General features: G+C 46.9%; 1 protein-coding gene across 1 annotated transcript in view; it reads left to right on the top strand.

Moving 5' to 3' along the window:
- IRAK2 (interleukin 1 receptor associated kinase 2) overlaps positions 1-17,901 on the top strand; it is an 83,179-nt gene that overhangs the window by 36,351 nt on the left and 28,927 nt on the right. The window contains exons 3-7 of the mRNA XM_053599272.1: positions 864-1,010; positions 4,501-4,607; positions 10,458-10,652; positions 10,734-10,798; positions 15,053-15,167. Coding sequence (XP_053455247.1) covers positions 864-1,010; positions 4,501-4,607; positions 10,458-10,652; positions 10,734-10,798; positions 15,053-15,167 — 629 coding nt within the window. The remainder of the gene's footprint in view (positions 1-863; positions 1,011-4,500; positions 4,608-10,457; positions 10,653-10,733; positions 10,799-15,052; positions 15,168-17,901) is intronic.

Here is a 17,901-nt window from a genome sequence, read left to right as displayed (position 1 = left end):
TCTCTAGGGGCCTGAGTAGGGACTAAGAGGGATGGATAATTTTTTCCCCCATTTTTTAAAATTTCAGATTAATAATAAAAAAAAGAAAAATAGAAAAAATGTCAGATTAATAGGACAGTACAAACCATTAGATTATAGTTTACACATGACAGCTAAAACACTTCCAATTTTGCAATACTATACTTAGGAGAATGTTCTCCAAATCCATCCAGGTTGTTACAAAGGAGGCAAAATTTCCTTTTCTTTTTAAGGATGAATAGTATTCCGTGGTTTACAGAGACCACAGTTTATTAATCCATTTGTGTATTGAGGGACACTTGGGTTGTTTCTACAAGGGATGGGTATCTTAAAGTTGCTCTCACATTCAGGGAAATGCATTGTCGACAAAGCCCTTTCACCTCTGTCTTCCTCATTTCTCCCTTCACAACAGCCCTGGGAAGCAGGTAAGCAGAGACTGTTGTTATTATCATCTCCATTTTATAGGTGAGGAAATGGATCTCAAAGGAGGTCACACAGCTGTAGGGTCAGAAGCCAGATGTCAGAGCTCGGCCATCACGGGACATTGTTGTGTCCAACTACCACATATTACACATGTGGGGGCCCACGGGTCACACAGCTGTAGGGTCAGAAGCCAGATGTCAGAGCTCGGCCATCACGGGACATTGTTGTGTCCAACTACCACATATTACACATGTGGGGGCCCACGCCCCGAGAGAGAAGCCCCCCCCATCACCCACCTGCAGCACTATGAATTTGTGGCAGAGCCAAGGTTAGAGCCCAGGTCTCTGACTTGGAGACCCAGGCTCTTGATGGCTACCCCATGTCATAGAATCATAATAACTTTGTTTCCATCTTGCTTTCAGGGAAATCGGTTCCTGAAATCAGGTCTCCCACTCCAGGCTTCCCTGCTGCTGTGAAGCCAGAAAGGCCTTTGGCAGCTTCTCTGAGAGGCACCGAGAATGGGCAGAGAGAAGAGCAGTCCGTGAGATCTGCCACCTTTCTGGGCCCAGGTATTTTTAATTTAATTTTTCTACTTAAAGCCAATTTATTTTTAAAAATGAAGATTTATCTATAAGGACATTCAGCTCAGCATATAAGCAAAAAATTGGAAACAACATAGATGGTAAAATTAATGAAGTACTGTTAACAATGTTGTCTTGCGTATGTAAACGTGCTGACAGGGTGGTGAGTTTGTTTTTTTTTGAGACAGAGCCTCAAGCTGTCACCCTGGGTAGAGTACTGTGGTATCACAGCTCACAGCAACCTCCAACTCCTGGGCTCAAGCGAGTCTCCTGCCTCAGCCTCCCAAGTAGCTGGGACTACAGGCGCCTGCCACAACGCCTGGCTATTTTTTGGTTGTAGCCATCATTGTTGTTTGGTGGGGCCAGGCTGGATTGGAACCTGCCAACTCAGCTGTATATGGCTGGCGCCTTAGCTGCTTGAGCCACAGGCGCTGAGCCTGAGGTTTTTTTTTTGAGACAGAGCCTCAAGCTATTGCCCTGGGTAGAGTGCCGTGGCATCACAGCTTACAGCAACCTTCAACTCCTGGGCTTAAGCAATTCTTTTGCCTCAACCTTCCAAGTAGGTAAGACTACAGGCACCTGTCACAACGCCAGGCTATTTTTTGGTTGTAATTGTCATTGTTGTTTGGCAGGCCTGGGCTGGATTCGAATCCGCCTGCTCTGGTGTATGTAGCTGGCACCTTAGCCGCTTGAGCTACAGGTGCTGAGCCCGAGCGAGGTATTGTTATTTGCCCATTTTATAGATGGGAAAACTGAAGCATAGAGGGATGAAACAACCTGGCCAAGGCCATATGCAGCTGGGCCCGTGTTCTACCTATAGTCTCTCAAGCCGCCAGCACAGGCTGGCCTTGCGTGTGGGCTCCAGGCAGAGTGCCTGATCATCTCTTCTTTCTCTTATACCCCTGGCCCTTGCAGCTGTTCAGCGGGAGTGCTGCATACCGCACCACTTTCCTTACCTCTGTCAGTCCCAGGCTGCTGCTTTGTCCTCAGGCCCCTGGAGGCCAGAGGGAGAGAGTGGTTTGTTTTCGGGTCATATGAGTAGGAAGTAGCATCTGAGCTGTGTGATTGGAATGTACACGTCTCTAACCCACTTACTAACTAACTGCTACCCCAAAGCCTTTCAGACCACCTCAGATTTATCTCTGTCTCCTCCTGCCCAGGCAAGGGCTTGTCCAGTTTGCCAAATGACAGAAGGACTCAGCCAGGGGCTGACTTTCCCAAGGGGAGCTGCTTCTCAGCCCTGTCTCATTCTCACCCTCTTGCCGCCAGAGCCAAACCTCACTTCAGCGCTCCTGCAGCCTCCTGGGTGGTGAGCCGGAGGTCCCGAGTCCATGTAATTGTCAGTTCACTGGTGCAGTTCCTGAAGCCAGGGCCAGTGTCTGCCGAGAGGCATACTGTGGGCTTCTGCGTTAGACAGATCTGTATTGGAATCCCAACTTTGCCACTTTCTAGCAGGAGAATTAGCTTCACTGTGGCTTAGTTTCTTTTTCTTTTTTTTTTTTTTTGAGACAGAGTTTCAAGCTGTCACCCTGGATAGAGTGCTGGGGTCACAGCTCACAGCAACCTCCAGCTCCTGGGCTTAAGCGGTTCTCTTGCCTCAGCCTTCCAAGCATCTGGGACCACAGGCACCCACTACAACGCTTGGCTATTTTTTTTTGTTGCCATTGTCATCGTTGTTTTAGCTGGCCTAAAACACCCACCCTCAGTGCATGTGGCCGGCACCCTGCCAGCTGAGCTACAGGCACTGCCCCTTTTTTTTTTGAAACAGAGTCTCACCCTGGTTAGAGTGCTGTGGTGTCATAGCTCATAGCAACTTCAAATGCCTGGGCTTGAGCAGTCCTCCTGCCTCAGCCTCCCGAGTAGCTGGGGCTACAGGTGCCCACCACAACCCCTGGCTAATTTTTCTATTTTTATTTATTTATATTTATTTATTTATTTTTGAGACAGAGTCTCAAGCTGTTGCCCTGGGTAGAGTACTGTGGCGTCACAGCTCACAGCAACCTCCAATTCTCAGGCTCAAGTGATTCTCTTCCCTCAGTTTTTCTATTTTTAGTAGAGCTGGGGTCTCACTTTTGCTCAGTCTGGTCTCGAACTCGTGAGCTCAAGCAATCCACCTGCCTTGGCCTCCTAGAGTGCCAGGATTACAGGCATGAGCCACCGTGCTTAGCTGGTTTCTTTGTTTCTTAAAATGACAATACTAGGTGGTACCTGTGGCACAGTGAATATAGGGTGCCAGCCCCATATACCGAGGGTGGCCGGTTGAAACCCTGCCCTGGCCAAACTGCAACAAAAAATAGCCGGGCGTTGTGCTGGGTGTCTGTGGTCCCAACTGCTCAGGAGGCTGAGGCAAGAGAATTGCCTAAGCCCAAGAGCTGGAGGTTGCTGTGAGCTGTGATGTCATAGCACTCTACCAAGGGCAACAAAACACTCTGTCTCTAAAAAAAACCGAGAATACTAGCAGAACCTGTTTCATCCTATTGTGGTAAGGAATCATACACCCTAGTGTTGCCACCTTCTCTCCCCCTCCCCTCCTCCTCCCCCTTCCCTTTCCTGTGACAGTCTCATTTTGTTGGCTTTGGGAGAGTGCCGTGGCTTCCCAGCTCATAGCAACCTCAAACTCTTGGGCTTAAGCAATTGCCCTGGGTAGAGCACTGTGGTGTCTTAGCTCACACAGACACAAACTCCTGGACTCAAGCAATCCTCAGCCTCAGCCTCCTGAGTACCTGGGACTATAGCCACCTGCCACAACACCCAGCTATTTTTAGAGACAGGGTCTCACTCTGGCTTAGACTGATCTTGAACTCATGAGCTCAAGCAATCCACCTGCCTTGGCCTTCCAGAGTGCTAGGATACAGGCGTGAGCCACTGTGCCTGGCCCCTTGGTCCCAGTTCTGATAGCAATAAAGAAGATGGGGAGAAAAAAAAAGATAAAAAAAATAAATAAATAAGACGGGGAAGCTATGGGGCAGCTATGGGGCAACGGCAGCAGGGCCGGATACAGAAAACCCTCCCACATCAGCAAATGATACTGTATCTAGCATGCTCATGCCTGCAATTACAGAACGTGGCAGGACAAGATTTCATGTGCTCTGCTTAGGAAAGCGGACATTCTGGGTGGCACCTGTGGCTCCATGGAGTAGGGTGCTGGCCCCATATGCTGGAGGTGGTGGGTTCAAACACAGCCCCAGCCAAAAACTGAAAAAAAAAAAAAAAAAAAAAAAAAAGAAAGGAAAGCAGACATTCTAGAAAGATTTCCAGGTCGGGTGTGGTAGCTCACACCTTCAGTGCTTCTGTGTCTCCACCTGTCCAATGGGATGAAAATAGGACCATAGGGTTGTCCCAGGCTTAAATGAGGTCAAAGGCTTCCCTGAGGAGTGTGTTGGCTGGCACAGGGTGATGAGAGACTGGCATATCTGGAGATGAGCCCCTCAGCCTCCTCCACCAGGCCACATCTTAACCCACAGTCCCTCCTTTCCAGGGTCTGCTCCAGCCAGAGCCCATGAACGGGCCTTTGTCCTGCTTCCTTCTGAAGAAGATGCCCCTGCTTCCTTAAAAACCGACCTCCCCGCTTCATCTGATGCAAAGGTAAATCTTCCCCTCTGCTTCTGTTCCCAGCTTGTGGCTCCCTCTCAAAAATGCAATTTCCTTATTCCCTGAGGCCAGTTTAGGGCTGGGGAGGAGAAAGGAGACCCATTAAATTACTCTCAGCTTCTAAGACTGTAAATATAGGTGGTCAGCAAAACTGGTGGAGAGGGAAGGGTACTTCAATGAATACATACCTTTTTTTTTTTTTTGAGACAGAGTCTCACTATGTACCCCTGACACTGGGTAGAGTGCTGTGGTGCTACAGCTCACAGCGATCTCCAACTCTTTTTTTTTTTTTTTCTCCTTTTGAGACAGAGTCTCATTATGTCACCCTTGGTAGAGTGCCGTGGCGTCATGCCTCACAGCAACCTCACTCTTGGGCTTAAGCTATTCTCTTGCCTCAGCCTCCCCAGTAGCTGGGACTACAGGCGCCCACAACAATGCCCAGCTATTTTTTGTTGTACTTGTCGTTATTGTTTGGCAGGCCTGGGCTGGATTCGAACCCATTAGCTCTGGTGCATGTTGCTGGCGCACTAGCCACTGGACTACAGGCGTCGAGCCACTTTTTTTTTTTTGAGACAGAATCTCACTTGGTCATCCTTGGTAGAGTGCTGTGGTGTCTGAGCTCACAGCAACCTCAAACTCTTGGGTTCAAGTGATCCTCTTGCCTCAGACTTCCAAGTAGCTGGGACTACAGGCGCCCACCACAACGCCCGGCTATTTTATAGAGACGGGTCTTGCTCTTGCTCCAGCTGGTCTCAAACCTGTGAGATCACACAATCCATCAGGCTCAGCCTCCCAAGTGCTGGGACTATAGGCATGAACCACTGTACCCGGCCTGAATACATATTTTTAATGAGCTTTTCCAGTATCTGTGCTTAATGAGGGCTGACCCGACCCAAATATATATTGGTCGAAGTAGCCATTGGCTTATAACCTTCCTCCCCTCAACTTTTTTCAACTGAGTTATGTTGCTTGGGTTGAATAACTCAGTATGAGTTATCTTGAATTTTGAATGACTTGGGTCCAGCGATACATTATGACTTTTGTGGGTTTTAGGCACTTTTGCCTTAATGGGTCCCTTCCTTTTTTTTTTTTTTTTTTGATACAGAGTCTCACTTTATTACCCTCAGTAGAGTGCTGTGGCGTCACAGCTCACAGCAAGCTCAAACTCTTGGGTTTCAGTGATTCTCTTGCCTCAGCCTCCCAAGTAGCTGGGACTTCAGGCACCTGCCACAACATCCAGCTATTTTTTATTGCAGTTGTTCATTGTTGTTTAGCTGGCCCAGGCCAGGTTCTAACCCACCAGCTTCGTTGTGTGTGGCTGGCGCTGTAATCACTGTGCTATGGTCATGGAGCCGGTCCTTTCCTATTTTTAAAAACAAAAAACAAGGCTGGGTGCAGTGGCTCACTCCTGTAATCCTAGCACCCTGCGAGGCTGTGAGGTAGGAGGATCACTTGAGCCCAGGAGTTTGAGGTTGCTGGGAGCTAAGCTGAGGCCATGTCACTTTAGCCTGGGCAACTGAGTGAGACTCTGTCTTAAAGAAAACCCTAAATCAAGCCCCCTTTATCAAGTGAGGGGCTTGATAAAGTCCCATCTATCTGGTACAACGTAGAGGTATATGGCACACTTCCTTGGTGAAGGACTCAACTACAACTCAGACTTTGCACTTTACCTTACAAATGCAATTCATGTAATCTAATTGAATGTACTCTCATAATAACCCAAAAAAAAAAACCCCCAAATTATTATTTTATGACTGGATTGGTATGAAGACAAATATAATTCAAGCTAGGTTAAAAATGAGAACTTTATTTTCTTTTGATTTTAAAAGAATTTAAAGTGCTGTGAGCCTGAGATACTTCATGTCTGGTGTCTGGGAGAGAAGATAATTTTGTATGGGTCTGGTTAATGAAGGAGATTCTTGTGCCTGGCGAGGTGCCTCACACCTGTAATCCTAGCACTTGGGAGGTTGAGGTGGGTGGATTGCCTGAACTTGGGGGTTCAAGACCAGCCTGAGCCAGAGTGAGAGCTTGTCTCTAAAAATAGCCAGGCGTTATGACAGGGGTCTGTAGTCCCAACTACTCAGAAGGCTGAGGCAAGAGAATCCCCTAAGCCCAGGAGTTGGAGTTTGCTGTGAGCTGTGACACCACAACACTCTACCGAGGACGATAAAGTGAGATTCTGTCTCTAAAAAAAAAAGAAGAACCGGGCGGTACCTGTGGCTCAAAGGAGTAGGGTGCCGGCCCCATATGCTGGAGGTGGCGTGTTCAAACCCAGCCCTGGCCAGATACTGCAAAAAAAAAAAAAAAAAAGAAGAACCCCATGATCATATCAATGTACACAGCTATGATTTAATAAAAAAAAAGAAGAAGAAGAAGAAGAAGATTCTCTTTTAAGCAGAGATTTTTGTTTATAATAATTAATCATTTTCCAAGATGACTTAACAACTTGGGAGAATGATCATGGTATTATGTTAAGAAGTAAAAACACCAGAAATCAAAACTATGTGTGGCGTGTTCCCTAACATATCTAATTGGCAGGAAATACACTAAATTTTAATAGCAAGTAAGTGGGTAATGACATTATGGATGATTCTCCCCCCTAGTTTTCTAAAACTATTAAATATATTGTGATACGTGCTAGGCCAGGTTCTAACCCACCAGCCTCGTTGCACAGTGGTTATGGCGCCAGCCACATACAATGAGGCTGGTGGGTTAGAACCTGGTTGCATATATCACAATATAATTTAAAAAATTAAATTAATGTACACTGAGTTGTTTTTTTTTGTTTGTTTGTTTTGGAGACAGTCTTACTTTTCCTGGGTGGAGTGTCATGGCGTTATCATAGCTCACAGCAACCTCAAACTGCCATGCACAAGAGAGAGATCTTCTTGCCTTACTTAGCTTCCCAAGTACTTGGGACTACAGGCTTGTGTCACCATACCTGGCTAGTTTTTCTATTTCTAGTAGAGATGGGGTATCACTCCTACTTACGCTGATCTCAAACTCCTGAGCTCAAGCAAACCTTGGGTTTGGCCTCCCAGAGTGCTAGAATTATAGATATGAGCCACCCTGCCTGACTTATTTACTTTTTTTTGAGACAGAGTCTCACTATGTCACCCCTCAGTGGAGTGTTGTGGCGTCACAGCTCACAGCAACCTCTATCTCTTGGGCTTAAGTGATTCTCTTGCCTCAGCCTCCCAAGAAGCTGGGACTACAGACGCCCGCCACAACGCCCAGCTATTTTTTGTTGTTGTGTTGTAGTTGTCATTGTTTAGCAGGCCTGGGCCAGGATTGAACCTGCCCGCCCCGGTGTATGTGGCTGGCGCCTTAACCACTGAGCTATGGGCACCAGGCCTGTATAGGTGTTTTTATTTATTTATTTATTTATTTTTTTAGAGACAGAGTCTCTCTCTATTGCCCTTAGTAGAGTGCTGTGGTGTCATAGCTCTCAGCAACCTCCAACTAACTCCTGGGCTTAGGTGATTCTCTTGCCTAAGCCTCCCGAGTAGCTGGGACAATAGGCGCCTGCCACAACACCCAGCTATTTTTTTGTTGCAGTTTGGCTGGGGCCAGGTTTGAACCTGCTACCCTCCATATATGGGGCCGGTGCCTTACCCACTGAGCCACAGGCACCACCCGCTTGTTTTTATTTTTATTTTTATTTTTGAGACAGAACCTCAAGCTGTTGCCCTGGGTAGAGTGCCATGGTATCGCAGCTCGCAATAACCTCTAACTCCTGAGTTTAAGCGATTCTCTTTCCTGAGCCTCCTGAGTAGCTGTGACTACAGGCACCCGTCACAATGCCCAGCTATTTTTTGGTTGTAATTGTCATTGTTGTTTGGCAGGCCCAGACTGGATTCAAACCCGCCAGCTCTGGTGTATGTGGCTGGCACCTTAGCCACTTGAACTACAGGCGCCGAGCCTACACTTTTTTTTTTTTTTTTTTTGAGACAGAGTGTCACTTTTTTGCCCTGGGTAGAGTGCTCTGATGTCACAGCTCACAGCAACCTCCAGCTCTTGGGGGTTCTCTTGCCTCAGCCTCACGAGTAGCTAGGACTATAGGCGCCTGCCACTTCCCCTGGCTATTATTTTGTTGTTGTTGCAATTTGGCCAGGGCAGGGTTTGAACCCACCACTTTCAGTATATGGGGCCAGTGCCCTACTCACTGAGCCACAGGCGCCACCCTCTACAGTTGTTTTTAAAAAGCCAATTTATTATGGCCGGGCTTAGTGGCTCACACGTGTAATCTCAGTACTTGGAAGGCTGAGGCAGGTGGATTGCCTGAGTTCACAAGTTCAAGACTAACCAGAGCAGGAGCAAGACCCTGTCTCTAAAATATAGCTAGGTGTTGTGGCGGGTGCCTGAAGTCCCAGCTACTTGGGAGGCTGAGACAAGAGAATTGCTTGAGCCCGAGAGTTAGAGGTTACTGTGAGCTAAGATCTTACAGCACTCTACTGAGAGTGAGTGAGACTCTGTCTCAAAAAAAAAAAAAGGAGAGAATTTATTAAAAAGCGAAGTACAGTGCTCGGTGCACATAGCACAGTGGTTACAACGCCAGTCACATGCACTGAGTGTGGTGGGTTCAAACCAGGCCTGGGTCAGCTAAACAACTGCAACAAAAAAATAGCTGGGCATTGTGGCAGGTGCCTGTAGACCCAGGTACTTGGGAGGCTGAGGCAAGAGAATTGCTTAAGCCCAAGAGTTGGAGGTTGCTGTGAGTTGTGATGCCATAGCACTCTCCCAAAAGTGACATAGTAAGAGTCTGTCTCTAAATAAATAAATAAAGTAAAAAGGGAAGTACAGCGTCCTTTTATAGGCTTATGTACACATGCAGTCTCTGCAGCTCTGTTTGGCTGCGTGGACCTGTATCGTACTTCCCAGGATTCTGGAGGCCCAGCTACATGTAGTGCATTAGGTTGAGATCACTGGGCCCCGCCCATTGACCAGCTGTGTGACCTCACTTCGCTCTTTTATCTTCTCTTTGCTTATCCCTATGAACTGAGGAAATGGAAACATCAGGTATGTGCCAGGAGTACTCACATCTTTTTTTTTTTTTTTTTTTTTGTGGTTTTTGGCCGGGGCTGGTTTGAACCTGCCACCTCCGGCATATGGGGCCAGTGCCCTACTCTGTTAAGCCACAGGCGCTGCTTGAGTACTCACATTTTTTTTTTTTTTTTGTGGTTTTTGGCCGGGGCTGGGTTTGAACCTGCCACCTCCCGTATATGGGACCGGCACCCTACTCCTTGAGCCACAGGCGCCACCCCCGAGTACTCACATTTTTATCTTCATAGTTCATCTTCAAAATTACTCACCAGGGTACTGTTATCTTATTTTTAGTTTTTTTTTCTTTTGTGAGATAGCGTCTCACTAAGTTACCCTTGGTAGAGTGCCATGGCATTTGGGGTTGCTCACAGCAACGTCAAACTCTTGGACTTAAGTGGTTCTCTTGCCTCAGCCTCTCAAGTAGCTAAGACTACAGGCGCCCACCACAATGCCTGGCTATTTTTTTTTGTTGCAGTTGTCATTGTTGTTTAGCAGGCGCTGGCCGGGTTTGAACCTGCCCCCGTGGGTGCATGTGGCCGACACCGTAACCACTGTGCTACGGGCGCCGAGCCTGTTCTCTTAATTTTTGCTGATGAAGAAATTGGAGTTCAGAGAGGTTAAGTAACTCACCCAAGGTCACAGAGCAAGTTAGGGGCAGAGCTGGGATTTCAGCTTGGGCCTGTCCATGTTTTTTTTTTATAGATCCCCACTGGATGAAATGATCTCTACCCCTTCAGCTCTGGTGTTCCAGGGGAAAAGAACTTTTATAGTAATCTCTGTCTCTTCTCCCTGAATTCCCAGGATTTTAGCACCTCCATTCCTAAGCAGGAAAAACTTTTGAGCTGGGCTGGAGAGAGCTTTTTTTGGAGTGAGGCAGACGTGGTTCAGGCAACTGATGACTTCAATCAAGACCACAAAATTAACGAAGGGACGTTTGCAGACATCTACAGAGGACAGAGGCATGGGACACCATTCATCTTCAAGAAGTTCAGAGAGGCAAGTACTTCTTGGTTTCTAGGGAAAGGTGGAGCTTCGGGGGCGAGGCTGGATCTCATGTTCCGATGTCTTCCTTCACAGACAGCCTGCTCAAGTCCAGGATCAACTGAAAGATTCTTGCAGGCAGAGGTACAAGTTTGTCGTAGGTAAGCCTCCCTTTTGGAAAATACTTTGTTTACTAGTAATGACACATCCTTCCCTTATATAGTTCTTCCTATGTTCCAGGCATGTTTTAAGCACACTATTTTGTATAAACTTGTAATCCACGCAAGAATTCTATAACATAGCTACTGCTATCACATTATTTTACAGGCAGATAAACTGAGGCACAGAGAGGTTAAGTGTCTCATCCAAGATCACACAGCCAGTAAGTAGCAGAGCTGGGATTTGGACCTATGTGGTGTGGGTCCAAGTTCATGGTTTTTCAGTAGCATGTAGCAATTGCATGTATAGATTAGAATCATAAATGAATCTTGGCTCACTCCAACTCCTTTCATGGAAAACATTCCATAGATGTTTCTTATTTATTTATTTATTTTTATTAAATCGTAGCTGTGTACATTGATATAATCATGGGGCATCATTCAACCATAGTATTTCTATCTCCCACCTTTTTTTCCTGACAGAATCTCACTTTGTTGTTCTCAGTAGAGTGCCATAGCATCATAGCTCACAGCAACTTCAAACTCTTGGGCTCACATGATACTCTTCCTTCAGCCTCCTGCGTAGCTGGGACTACAGGCACCCACCAAAATGCCCACTAGTTTTTTCTATTTTTTTTAGAGACAGAGTCTCACTTTATCACCTTCGGTAGAGTGCGATGGCATCACAGCTCACAGCAACCTCCAACTCCTGGGTTTAGGTGATTCTCTTGCCTTAGCCTCCCGAGTATCTGGGACTACAGGCGCCTGCCAGAACACCTGGCTATTTTTTTGTTGCAGTTTGGCTGGGGCTGGGTTCAAACGCACCACCCTTGGTATGGGGCCGGCGCCCCACTCAGTGAGCCACAGGCACCACCCTAGTTTTTTCTATTTTTTGTAGAAAAACTTCTAGGCTTAGGCAATTCTCTTGCCTCAGCCTTCTGAGTAGCTGGGACCACAGGCACCCGCCACAACGCCTGGCTATTTTTTGTTGCAGTTTGGCTGGGGCTGGGTTGAACCTACCATCCTTGGTATATGGGGCTGGCACCCTGCCCACTGAGCCACAGGCGCCGCCCTCGCACACACAGATTTTTAGGGAAGTGTTAACTCCGCTAGTTCCCTGTGGAGTAAACCATCACTGGCGTTAATCTCCTCTGAGGAATCTGTGGGAGGGAGGAATTTTCCTCCCATCACCACTGCAGAGGAATAAGCTCTTCTGCTCTTATCTTAGGGCCGGAGCTACTCCCTTGATCTCTGCCCCAGGCAAATACACATCTCCACAATGGGTATCTGCTTTGCCTGTTTAATGGGCAGGAAATGCCCTAGAAATTGTATCTTTTTCTAGGACTTGCCACAGTCTCTTCTATGGCCATTATTTTCCTCAGAGTGCTCAGAGATCCAGCCGAGTGTTTGTAAACTGTATCCCCCACAGGCTAGAATTTCAGAAAAGGCAGTAAGCTTGCTAGGAATGACTAGCTTAAATGTAAACTAGCTAACTTTTCTTTGTTCTGACTCACTCAGCTTACTTTTTAATTTTCCTCTTTTGCTGGGGGTGCTTTCCTTTGCCAATAATGGGGTCTTTGGTCCCCATTCTCCCTGCAGATGCCAGCTCTAAGGGTGAATCCCTCTTAAAATCATAGCCATCAAGAGAAGGGCTGGGCAAATGAGGGCCCATGGATTACATCTGGCCCGACCTATGTTTGTAAAACCTGAGAGTTAACAGTTTTTACATTTTTTTTTTTTTTTTTTTTTGAGACAGAGTCTCACGTTATCATTTTGGGTAGAGTGCTGTGATGTCATAGCTCACCGCGACCTCCAGTGCCTGGGCTAAAGTGATTCTCCTGCCTCAGCCTCCCAGGTAGCTGGGACTACAGGTGCCTGCCACAACACCCAGCTATTTTTAGAGACAGGGTCTCACTCTTGTTCAGTCTGTCTTGAACTCTGAGCTCAAGCAATTCACCTGTCTTGGCCTCCCTGAGTGGTAGGATTACAGGTGTGAGCCATCACATCTGGCCTGATTTTTACAGTTTTAAATAATTGAAAGAATAAAAATAAAAAATAGGCCAGGTAGGGTGGCTAATGCCTATAATCCTAGAACTCTAGGAGGCTGAGGTGGGTGGATTACTTGAGCTCAGGAGGTAGAGACCAGCCTGAGCAAGAACGATACACTGAGACGAGATTTCGTCTCTACTAAAATAAATGGAAAAACTAGCGGGGCATTGTGGTGGGTGCCTATAGTGCCAGCTACTTGGGAGGCTCAGGCAAAAGGATTGCTTGAGCACAGGAGTTTGAGGTTGCTGTGAGCTATGATGTTACAGCACTCTACAGAGTGAGACTGTCTCCAAAAAAAAAGGTAGAATAATATTCTGTAACATATGAAAATTATATAAAATTCAAGTTTCAGTGTCTGCCATAAAGCTTTATTAGAACACACCCAGACTCATTCATTTCTGTATTGTCTGTGGCTGCTTTTGTGTGACAGTATACAGTTGAGTAGTGACAACAGAGACCATATGGCCTACAGAGTCTGAAATATTTACTGCTATTCCTTTACAAAAAAGTTTGCAGATACATGGTCTAGAGTAGTGAGGACCTCCAAAGTTATCCTCATATCTGTTCATTTTACAGATAGGGAAACTGAGAGCAGAGAAGTGAGCCTCTTGGTCACAGAGCTGAGTGGGGACTTAGAAAGAGCAGGGAACGACTGCTTGGAGACTTGGAGACCTGTCCTGGCTCTGCCATTAATTGACCAATGAACTTAAATGCATACGGGGCATCTGTCATATGCTAAACACTTGCAATCATGTAACCTTGCCAAGTCACTAGGTGCCCCCTGCCAGTACACAGCCTTGGGAAAGAAATGCATGATTACTGTGGAATGTTTAAGAAATAAAGAAAATTATAAATAAGAGAATAGAAATTACATGTACCTATTTCCTACAGCACCTATAAATAACCACTACTACATTAACATTTTGATATATTTTCTTTATTGGTTTCTCTATTCATACATATACACAGGCACACATACCACACATTTAATCAAAACCGGAAGTATAAAAAAAAAACGGAAGTATATTTGTCTCTCCACCTGGCATAATCCGTTCCTAGAGTCTGCAGTCACTACTTCATTCATCAGTTCAGAAAACATGAGTAGTCAAGCCCTTTCCAAGGGCCCAGGGAGTGCAGACTTGAAGCATACATAGCCCATCCCCCTGGTCCTGCCTTGGAGAAGTTTATGGCCTACAGGGGAGACTGACATGTAAATAACGCTAATGAGTGTGGAAAAGTGTGTAGTAGGATGGCTTGGGGGAAGTGGTGGCCGGCAGAGAGATCAGGCAGGAGGCCATTTACAGTAGTCCTGGGGAGAATGGCCTGCAGTGGAGGAGAGGGGAATGAAGGGGACTCGTTGAAAGCTATTTAATCACAGTGAATGGTTACTACCTGGATACAGGAGGTAAGGAGAGTTTAGGAAACTGGGTGGTGAGGTGCCTTCACTAGGATAATAAATATGAATGGGGAAGCAAGTTGGGACTTGAGTGTGGGATGATGTTCACCTGAGCATCAGGCTGCAATGAGACACTCAAGTCTGGAGCCTACGATGGGCTGGAGAGGAGATTTGGGAGTGTTCTTCATAGCAGTTGGAGGTACCTGGAGAAACAGAATATAAAACTGGGTGAGGGTCCCAGCTGGTGGCCAGAAGGAAGGCAAAGGAGGAAGGTCTTTTTTTTTTTTTTTGGTTTTTGGCCGGGGCTAGGTTTGAACCTGCCACCTCCGGGATATGGGACCGGCGCCCTACTCCTTGAGCCACAGACGCCGCCCAGGAGGAGGGTCTTATTGGAAAAGACCAAGGAAGTGTGGCCAGAGAGGTGGGAGGACAATGAAGAGGGAATGGGGGACTCAGTGGAAGAGGGTTTTAGAGAAGGACTCCAGTCCTGGGTTCACTATTTGCTAGTTTGTGATGTTGGGCAAATTCTTAAATCTCGGAGCCTCTGTTTCTGGAGGTGAGGTGGCTGAAGTGTCATATGCTGCAGAGCAGTAAGGCAGGATGAGGATCACTAGCTCTTCAGCTCCTTGAAGGCAAGCAGTTTTCATCTTTCTGCCCTGGTGCCGTGTCTTTAGGGCGAGAGCATGTGGTACCTGGGAGGTTACTGGCGGCCTTCGGGTGGAGAGGGCAGAAGGGTGGGAGATGAGGAGGTAGGTAAGTCTTTGGTCAGTCTGTGTCTGACACCTCACTCCTGCACTGATACCTGATTTCAGATGCTGCCACCCAAACATCTTACCTATGCTGGGCTTCTGTGTTGGAAGACGGTTTCATAGCTTGATTTACCCCTACATGGCAAATGGTTCTTTACAGGACAGACTCCAAGACCAGGTAAGAGGCTGGGTCATATGCTTGGCATAGTGGCTCACACCTGTAATCCTAGCACTTCATGAAGCTGAGGCAGGTGGATTGCTTGAGCTCAGGAGTTTAAGACGAGCCTGTCAATAAAAATAACTAGGCGTTGTGACCGGGGCCTGTAGATCCAGCTACTGGGGAGGCTGAGGCAAGAGGATCATTTGTGCCCAAGAGTTTAAGGCTGGTGTGAGCTATGATGCCAAGCACTCTACCCAGGACATAGAGTGAGACTATCTGTTTTTTTTTTTTTTGTAGAGACAGAGTCTCACTTTATTGCCCTTGGTAGAGTGCTGTGCCATCACAGCTCACAGCAACCTCCAGCTCCTGGGCTTAGGCGATTCTCTTGCCTCAGCCTCCCCAGTAGCTGGGACCACAGGCGCCCACCACAACACCTGGCTATTTTTTTGTTGCAGTTTGGCCGGGGCCGGGTTTGAACCCACCACCCTCGGTATATGGGGTTGGCGCCTTACTCACTGAGCCACAGGTGCCGCCCGAGATTCTATCTTAAAAAAACAACCTAGGTCATGGGCAGACAATCGGACCAGGCAGCACCCAGACATGCAGTTAGGGAATCACAGGTTAAGTTAGGGAATCAAAGGTTAAGTTAGGGATCCGGAGGGGAGAGCGGCCATCTTCTCAGTCCCAGAGAAAGCTTTAAGGGAAAGAAGCTGGGCCAGGATAGATAAGATCTAGCTCTGTGTTTTTTCACCCTTTTTTACTATTTTCTTTTTTTTTTGTGTGTGTGTAGAGACAGAGTCTCACTTTATGGCCCTCGGTAGAGTGCTGTGGCCTCACACAGCTCACAGGAACCTCCAACTCCTGGGCTTAAGCGATTCTCTCGTCTCAGCCTCCCGAGTAGCTGGGACTACAGGCGCCCGCCACAACGCCCGGCTATTTTTGGTTGCAGTTTGTCCAGGGCCGGGTTTGAACCCGCCACCCTCGGTATATGGGGCCGGCTCCTTACCGACTGAGCCACAGGCGCCGCCCTTTTCACCCTTTTTTAGTCTCACAGCACACTTGAACCTGCAGTTAAACTTCTGCGGCATACCTCAATCAAAAAGAGAGTAAAAAAAAATAAGAATATATTTAATTGTGCTTTGAACTTCTTTTTTTTTTTTTTTTTTTGAGATAGAGTGTTGCTATGTTGCCTTTGGTAGATTGCTGTGGCATCACAGCTCACAGCAACCTCAAACTCTTGGACTTAAGCGATTCTCTTGCCTCAGCCTCCCCAAGTATTTGGGACCACAGGCGCCCGCCACAACTCCCAGCTATATTTTTGTTGTAGTTATTGTTGTTTGGCAGGCCCAGGCTGGGTTCAAACCCTCCAACTCTGGTGTATGTGGCTGGGGTCTTAGCCGCTAAGCTACAGGCGCTGAGCCTGGTTTGAACTTCTTTTGAAAATAATTTAATGAATAATCTGTAAAATTGGCCAGGAGTGATGACTCACACCTGTAATCCTAGCACTCTGGGAGGCTGAGGCAGGTGGATTGCTTTGAGCTCAGGAGTTCGAGAGCAGCCTGAGTCAGAGTAAGACCCTGTCTCTAAAAATAGCCAAGTGTTGTGGCAGGTGCCTGTAGTCTCAGCTACCAGGGAGGCTGAGGGAAGAGGATCATTTGAGCCCAAGAGTTTGAGGTTGCTGTGAGCTATGACATCACAGCACTCTACCAAAGGTGACAAAGTGAGACTGTCTCAAAAAAAAAAAAAAAAATTTTCCATGGCACACCAGTTGAAAATCACTGGTTTAGAGGATGTGGGAACTAAGCCTGAGCTTGAAAACTGGGTGGTGATTCAGCCTGGGGGAGTCTTAGAACCACAGTGGCAGTATTGGCAGCAAATGGGAGGCTTTCAGGGGTGTCCAACTTGAAGCCCATGGGCCACATGCAGATCATATGAATACTTTGTTGCTTATCTATGGTGGTAGCTATTATGAAAATTATGCATGGACTTTTTTTTTTCTCTCATCATCTTTCATGAGTGTTTGTATATTTAATATGTGGCACAGATAACCCAAAAGGCTGGACACCCCTGCGCCATGCTACAGTCTCTATTTAGGTATATGTGAAATTTCTCCCATATACACAAAATTGGTATAAGGCTCATGTGCCTGGAGCGCAAACGCAAGCTCCCTAGCTCCTTTCCCGACCAGCCCCTTCTAGGGAGAAATTCCAGAGCTGCCAGTGTAACAGTTGTGATAAAAACAGCTATGCTATTGGCTTGGTGTGGGGGCTCACATCTGCGATCCTAACATTTGGGAGGGGGAGGTGAGTGGATCCCTTGAGGCCAGCCTGAACAAGAGTGAGACCCCATCTCTACTAAAAATAGAAAAACTAGCCAGGCATTGTGGTGCTTGCCTGTAGTCCCAGCTACTCGGGAGGCTGAGGCTCAAGCCCAAGAGGTTTCTGTGAGCTATGATACTGCAGCACTCTTCCCAGGGTGACAGAGTGAGACTGTCTCAAAAATGAAAAAAATGAAGAAAAGCTGTTATTCATAAACACCTACTCTGTGGCAGGGATTATTATGTATACTTCCTTAAATCCTTATTAGCAACCCTGAAACATAGGAATCAACGTTTCCATTTTTACCCCTGGAAATTAAGGCTCTGAGTTGTTAAGTGTCTCTTACAAAGTCACACAGAAAGTGCATGTTGGAACTGGGAATTACACCTTTTTTTTTTTTGGCTGGGGCTGGGTTTGAACCCACCACCTCCGGC

The sequence above is a fragment of the Nycticebus coucang genome, chromosome 8, assembly GCF_027406575.1.
Source record: "Nycticebus coucang isolate mNycCou1 chromosome 8, mNycCou1.pri, whole genome shotgun sequence".
Classification (NCBI taxonomy): domain Eukaryota; kingdom Metazoa; phylum Chordata; class Mammalia; order Primates; family Lorisidae; genus Nycticebus; species Nycticebus coucang.
The sequence above is the reverse complement of the archived record's forward strand: the minus strand, read 5'-3'. Positions and strand labels throughout refer to the sequence as shown.